The following is a 7,946-nucleotide window of genomic DNA, read 5'->3' as shown; positions in this document are numbered from 1 at the left end:
AATGCCTTCAGTGCCAAAGAACTGAAGAAAGAAAACTTTTGGCTATTGAAAAAAAAAAAGTGTGTATTATGGGCTCAGGAATGGGCATCACTTGACAATGCACCTCTACTCACTCAATATAAAGTATTACATACCAATTTTTTTAGACTGCATTTTTGCTTCAAGTAGAATTTTCTTCCAGAATCAGAAATAAAAGCCATGTCTTCTCTTTTTATCTCAGTCTCCTCTCTCTCAGGCATATGGAACAGACATTACAGTACAGGATTGTGCTACATGTAAAAGTAATCCTTGTACCCTGTTTGATGAAGGTGCTACGGTTTATTTATGTGGCTGTTTCTGTGTCTGATAAGACATTAACTTATTATCGCAAAGATCTCACATCCCACTGATAGTAGTGGAAATTGAATATTACTATTTTAAGGTTAAAATTCCAATATATATCACATAGGAAAGTGAAAATAACTGAAATATGGAAATACAAAATGTGTTTTTTCCTAGTATATTAGATTTTTGTACTCTGAAGACCAGTCTCTTTTTTACTGGAAGGCCAATTGAACTTCAGTTGCCTCAGAGACAAGAGATTACTCTTTGGGGGCAGAAAGGTCAGGTACTGCCTGTCCTGTTTCTTTTCCAGTACAGTACTTCCCTCCACTCTGCCTTTAGTTGACCCTACACTTACTTTCAAATGTCAGTCTTTTCCATCCTCCCTACTCCATCAAAACTTTGATCATTTTGAAGAGATTGATTAGAGTTCAAGTGCACATTAGCAAGCATGGTTGTAAATATAAAAAATGTCAGTCTTGCCTATAAAATTGAAATATGAAGCAAACTCTTAGGGGGGAAAAAAAGAAAAAAGAAAAACCAAAAAACAAACCCAAAACTTTTATGCATAAGCACAGTACAAGATATATCATATCTTTAATGAACCTGTGCATTCCATCTTCTTTTTGAAGAAGTTGGGTAGTAGAACATGCTAGAGCCTTGAAGAAACAGCAGGACACATGATACTAGTTACATGAGCATTATAAATGAAAAAATGTACTTTAAGACTGTGTTATAAGCTGTTTACTTTATCTTACACACACACCCCTCTTCATTTTTACATGGAACACATTTATATCTTGTATGTGTGTATATCCTTGATCGACTTCCTGGTTTCCAAGAAACATGTTGTATTTACAAGTGTATGATGCGTTTAACTTGTTGGGACTTGTGAGCAAGCATGATAGTTATGATTAGGTAAATGTTATGAGTTCACTACTTGTGTTCTGTGGAAGAGGAATAGAAAATGGTATTTGGCAAAAGCAATATGAAGACCTGACCAGTGGATGCTGTAAGTGATGTTCACTGTCATGTAACAAAAGGGTGACTGTTGCTTGGGTCTGAAAGAGATAATTATACATTGAGGGAGAAAAGTTGGAGAATTACAGTTACTGTATAAAAGTCGTCAGTATTACGTCATGTCACAATTCAAAAATGTTCCATTGCAACAGCACATACAGTGTTCTTGTCTAGGGAAAAATTATTTTGGGTACAAAACTTGCCTCTGGCAATTGCCCTTTTTATGACCATTGTATGGTTTTGCCTTAATTGGACTAAAATACTTATACTGCAGGTCAAGATTATCTACTTGGATAGTCAGCTCTATTTGTCTGTCTTTGGTTCAAAAGGAATCAGTAGTCATTCAGCATTTCCATTACTAGTTTGATACCAATATGAATTTAAAACTTCATTTTCCTAAAGAAAGATTGTACTGGGTTCCCCAAGTTTCTTCTGCATGGAAGATATTTTTGTCTGGAATTAACCTGGAATTCTAAGATTGCAAGCCTATGGATGTTCATTCTTATTTAGTTACATGACTCTTGCCTATTTCATTTGTCAAATCAGGAGCATGCTTTCTATTCCCCCCACTCCCTCCCAGGAAATTCATGCATACAATATGTACCTGGATGGAAGGTGAGTGTGACAATATAACCGCATGATTTTGATTGAGTCAGTGTCTTGCCTACAGATTCTTAACTTTTCATTCTAACTTCTCTTGGCTTAACTTGTTCTTAATCTTTCATTTTGACTTCAGTACAGGAATTTTTATAAGAAGTGATGATTTTAGCATGGCAGAGTCCTTCATCGCTCTATCCGTTTATTCAAATGGCAGAATGAACTGAACTGCTTGGAGTACAGTGGAGGAAGGGAAGCCACACACCAGATAACATAGCAAAGGAATTGCACCTTCATTTGCCAGATGTCTTCTGTTTTCTTGGCCAGGCAGAGGAAGACTGGAACAGTGAGGTTTCCTCTCTAATTTTCTTGCAGTCTTCAGAGCCTCTTTTTTTTCACTCCACCCTTCTTGTAACTGAGCAACTTGAACTGATTTTTTAGGAACCCACAGATATCATTCTGGAGGTCAGAAAGGAAATATTTCATTTGAGGTTGAATTGACAGAGGTTTGTGATGTTTTGTAATTTTTGCTGCATCCTTGATAGAATAATAGGTTTAAGAACAAAGCAAAACCCACAATGTAGCTGGGGCGCCTCAATCTCTTGATATTTTGAAGACTCAGTCTTCCTCCCACCCCGGGGCCTGTGGTACCACTGTTAATGTACAATGTTGAAAACTACCAGACAGAGTAATAATCTTCAAGGTGCTCTCTGAAGGAGTTATTCTTCCAAAGACCAGCTCATTTATTAAGTATTGCAGGTATGTGTGGCTGTGGCCTCAGTGATGTAACATAAGGAGCCTTATACCTGCTTGAAGTTTTAAGACTTCTTTTGTCTTTGTCTTGTCTTCACTGCCTTAGGTTTGTGATCTGTCCTTCAGCCTGAAGAAAATGCTGATCCGACACAAGCTGACTCACAACCCTAATCGACCGATGGCAGAATGCCAACTTTGCCACAAGAAGTTTACAAGAAACGACTACCTCAAAGTGCACATGGAAAATGTCCATGGTGAAACTGATAGCTAATTATGGCGTGTGTGAGAAGAATGGATCTCACGTTCCAAAGTGCTCCATTTGTATGTGTACGAACTCCAGACCTCTCACCTGACTAGTAAGCATAGTCAGGAGAAACAACTGTAATGTGTACACATGTTATTTTTCCCCACTTTTTTTTAATATACTAGTAAGATACAAGACATTCACCTGAAGTAAAACATAGCTTGAAAACAAAAAGTGGAAGATAAAAGACCTTTGGGAAAATTTTATCCTCATGTAAAAAAAAAAAAAAGGCAACAACAAAAAAAGCTTTAAGCAAACTTCACCTTCTCAATTAGAGCCTTAGAAACTTAGATATTGGTGGTATTACCTGGAAATCCTGGACATTGGGAACTGAACCTTTGGCTGTCTGCAACTCTATTTCTGTATTTGAGTTTTAAGATGCTATTAAAATTCTTAATTTGAAACCACAGAGAATTTGTCAAATGATTGACTGCTGTTTGCATCCAGTCATATTTTATTCAGATCTTAGTTCTACATTTTGTTATAACTTGATTTTTTGTCTCATTTTATTTACAGCTTTCTCATTAATAGATTAAATTCATTAACTTGAATTGATTCTTGAGACGCCAAAATGTATGGGTACAGAAACTGTGGAAATCCGTCACGTTAAGTATTTCTGTATGAGCATTGGGGAGGATGTATTTTTTCTGGTTACATGAAACAAGACTGAAGTGAAAACTTTGAGCAATTTAGTTTAAGTACTATATTCATACTCATCATTGTGACTGGCAAGGCAAGTGGAAAGACATCTTATGCACCGTAACAACAAACTAACAAGTTTACAGGTCTCCTTCCCATTTACAAGGAAGTTGTACACTCAAGTTTACAGGTTCCCTTTCTTAACAAAAGTTCACTTACTGCTAGCAATTCTAACAAGGTTGATCAGGGACAAGCAGGAGCTGTCATTGTTTCCAGCATTACAGAAAACTTTGAAGTGATATCTTCCTGTTTATTTCAAAGGTCCTTGGCTCAAGTTACATATGACTAGTTAGGCTTGAACGAGCCACTTGCAAGATTTCTGCAGTCAAAGGGAGTAACCTTCAGCACTATCTGCAGGTTGGAAACTGGAATCCAGTGTCTGCTGGGCTAATCTGAATTGAAAAAAGGATTAAAGCATAGTAAAGCAACAGACAAATGGTGTGGACCGTAATGTAATTGTATCAAATAGACCACAGCAGTTACACTGATGTAAATTTGTATGAAGAGAATCCTGGAGAAGACCTGCATATGGAGAACCCAGTTTCGTATAATGTTCTGTAATGTATCGGTTCAGTGTGAAACAAGTGGCTTAAGTGTTACACTGGTGTGTGACAGAAAAGTGTGTCACTACATGTATGTGTTATGTAATTTGGTGTTCTGTAATAAACTTTGTTATTTTTAATTTTAATTAAACATAGAACTTATTTTCCTATAATTTTAGTATTTTTTGCAGTATTTGTTTTGAAGGCAAACTGCATAGCTGATGTTTTATGAATTATAATTATTCAGTAACACTTGAATATTCTATTGTGTTCAGTTTGCCTATTGAAATGCATATATTCAATTGTTTAGGATTCCTGCAGATTCTGAAATGTAATTATGAATATTTCACTTGTTTGTGACGATTGCCTATGTATAAAAGCTTACTAAGCCATCTGCATGCCATTTTTGTTTCCAGAGAGGTACATGAAACTGGGTCTTTGCCAGTTCCATACGAATCATTTGTTCGTATAGATCAAATATATTGTATGTGTGTAAGACAAATATAGTAGAATTAGGCCGAATACTTCCTCTCGTTATTTGGAGACGTTTTGTTAGAGTTTATCAGATTAGTATATTTCTAAATCCAGAGAACTTTAACTTATTGCTACAGTTATTATAACAATTAATATAATGTAAGCGTTCAGGTAGCAATACTGAGATGTCTGATGGTGTTTTAACTATATGTTCTTAATTATCTGCAAGGAGAAAAGCTAGACATATTCCTGAAATAGCATGTAGTCACTGCAATTTTAGAAGGCTGTGATTTCCACTGCGCCCCCCCCTCCCCCTTACATTGTATAATTTTCTGCAGATCATAACATTCAATTTGTTCTCTTTATTTTTCCATTACAGTTGACCCCTCTTGGAGAAAACTCCATCTCTGATGTTAGGAACAACAGCAGTCTTGCTAGTTCCTTTTGCTTTCCTTTCTGATTGGATATACAGCCAAAAGCTGATATAAATTGTTAATATGAGAAATATCCTTCGCACTTGCTAATGTTATAATTCTGTTTATATGATTGTGAAGGGTTTGATACATCCTCTAATTTACACAAGCAAGTCCTAATTAGCAATCAGACACAGGTGGAAATAGTGTAAGTAACATGTGTTAGGCATTTTATGTCCTTATATTTGAATGCACAGACATAGTGTAGTCAAAGCAGTTTCTACGTTCTGTGAGTTAATTTGTGATGTTGTTGTAAGAATGTGTTTCTTGTCTATGTTTTAAATTGCAACCTTTAATGCTCTGCATTTGTGTCAATATCTACCAATACTGTTATTCTTTAAAGATCTCCAACTATAGTTTTATTTTAATTTTTCAGTTTAAAAGACATAGCATAATAGTCCCTCTAAAGCATCACTTTTAGAGGTAGAGGAACTCAGTGTGCTGTTGTCAGTGTATGATCAGGTTATAATAAAACATTTTAAGTTCAGTTACATACTCATTGCACAAAAGTATAGGGATTCTCTTCACAGTGAGATTTGGAATCTGCCTATTTGTTTTTTTAGGCTAATGTTAGTTCAGAATATGATAGCACTTACAGCTGTAAAGCTGTGTTCTTGAACGTGTTTGAATTCTGACAGCTTATTTTTGACTCTTGTACATACCGTGGCACATCAAGAAGATGGAGTAATTTAAGGATGTGCAGTAACAGCTGAAAAGTTGTCACTGATAAACAGTTTCCTTGACCTGGAAAATTAAGTGTTGTACGTTTCAACCTGGGACTGTCAGACTTAATTTTATTTAATAGTTATTGTCTATCTTTTTTAGTCTATTTTATTTGCCATTCCCTCCTAAGCTGCTACTGAATCTGTAATATCTGGTGAACAAAGGCAGACAGTATACTGGCAAACTCAGTGTTTGCAAAACATTTGCTGCTATGCTGTGTCACTTTCACTGAGCCCGATTTGTCATCTTCAAGTAGCATGGCTCTTTGAGTTTCCTAACCTCAGCTACCTCTCATGTTACAACAGGAGCATGATCAGAGGCTGTGCATGACATATAAACTGTCATCACCCTCCAGTGATGAAAGAAACCGGTGGAAACAACTGCCCATGTCACAAGTGGAGGAGAGCCTTGATGGTCCATTTGTCTCCGTGAACTCCAGCTGAGGTAGGCAAGAAAATATTGTCGAATCTCCATCACTGCACATGTACGGGGCCTGATCACCTCAGAAAAATCTAGGTAGTAAGATGGAGGAAGAGTGAGATGGTAGAAATCTATGTGGTAATATGTTTTGATGCCTGCCTTGAAAGTGGTGACAAGTGCTTTGTAGCTTAAATGAAAACAAACCCCCTTTGATTTGAGTGTGTGGCAGGAGTAGGCAAGAAGAGCGTTATAGAGAAGTATGTTCATTTTAAACTGGAACTTTAACTACTTTTGTTGGAATTATGATTAACACAGTCATTCTGCACTGACTGTGCAATGATTGGTTGTAACCGGAGTCAGCTGAGTCCTGAGAGGTTCTCACTGCTCTCAGTCTTTGTGTGTCCTGAGTAGAATGGGATTTTGATAAATTACATAAGCGGTATGTCTTAGAAATGTACCTGAGATGCATTGTACATACAAACTGAAACTGTTTAATTCAAGTAGATAATTTAGATGCCTGCCACCTTTCTCCTGTATACACCTGAAATCTTAGATGGGCTGTTTTTGAAGGAAGAAAACTAAACCTCCTGGTGACTGTGAGGTCCTTCCAACAACTAACCTGAAGAAAACTTGGAGTTAGGCATTATTCTTCAATTTAAGAAAGAGAAAAGTAGTAAGAGTTGTCACCTAGGTTTTTGAAATGGCATGATTTCAGAAACGTTTCACAGACAGGTATGCATGCATATGCATAAACTGTTATATAGGTCAGATATATAAAAGACAGTGTAGCCTGAAAAGGTGAGATCACAGTTTTTTAGAACTCTGAAGACTGATTCTGTGTATGCTCCTGGAAATCAGTGTAATTTAAGTAAACTTTGGAATTTGGTTCCATTCTTAAGGTTAATCTTAACAGGATGTCCTGGTAAGCAGGAGCTCAATTCTGTACAAATACAAGCATAGATGGAAATCAGTTGATCATTGAGTCAATAGAATCATTTGAGTGCAAGTAAGAATTGAAACCTTTATCTTTAAAACAAATTATGTTTAGCTTAGAAGACGTTTTAATAGAGCCATGGCTTCTGAGACCTTTTTACTCTCTGGAACAAGCATGAGGCCCAGGAGAGAAGGTGTCTGAGCAACTCCAAAGCATGCAGGTGTTCTATTCCAGGATCTGCTTGTTGACTGCCACTGGGACAAACTGCTATATCTCTCTTTTCCTCTTTCTCTGTCATCACGGTTTTCTTCCTGATTAGCCTCTCAGCTCTTCAAGACAAAATATCTCTCTTCTGCTTATATAGCCACTTGCGCGTGCCTTTGCTTAGTTGCTGTACTGAATGTAGTACTGATAATAGGATCATGGCTTGAGAGTTACTAACAGGGTAGTAGGACCTGATGGGGAAACCAGTATTTGAGGACTGTGAATTTAATGTGGCTACAAATAACCAGAAAATGTCCCAGTTTTAATTCACTATTTCTTTTGTTTAAAAAAAATACATTAGAACAACAATCAGACAAAACTGTAGCCTTTTATTAATATGTCAGGTCGGTTCTATATAAGATTAATTTCCCATAAACCATATACATGTTGAATCACAAACAAATACATGGTTAGCTATGGTG

General features: G+C 36.6%; 1 protein-coding gene across 1 annotated transcript in view; it reads left to right on the top strand.

Annotated features, from left to right (window-relative positions):
- The window catches only part of PRDM5 (PR domain containing 5), a gene marked incomplete at its 5' end in the record, with an annotated part of 67,930 nt that extends 64,968 nt beyond the window's left edge, over positions 1-2,962 (top strand). The window contains one exon of the mRNA XM_009702814.1: positions 2,798-2,962. Within this exon, the coding sequence (XP_009701116.1) occupies positions 2,798-2,962 (165 nt within the window). The remainder of the gene's footprint in view (positions 1-2,797) is intronic.
- Between the last annotated feature and the right edge of the window lie 4,984 nt (positions 2,963-7,946).

The sequence above is a fragment of the Cariama cristata genome, unplaced genomic scaffold (genome assembly GCF_000690535.1).
Source record: "Cariama cristata isolate BGI_N322 unplaced genomic scaffold, ASM69053v1 scaffold4026, whole genome shotgun sequence".
Taxonomy (NCBI): Eukaryota; Metazoa; Chordata; class Aves; order Cariamiformes; family Cariamidae; genus Cariama; species Cariama cristata.
The sequence above is the reverse complement of the archived record's forward strand: the minus strand, read 5'-3'. Positions and strand labels throughout refer to the sequence as shown.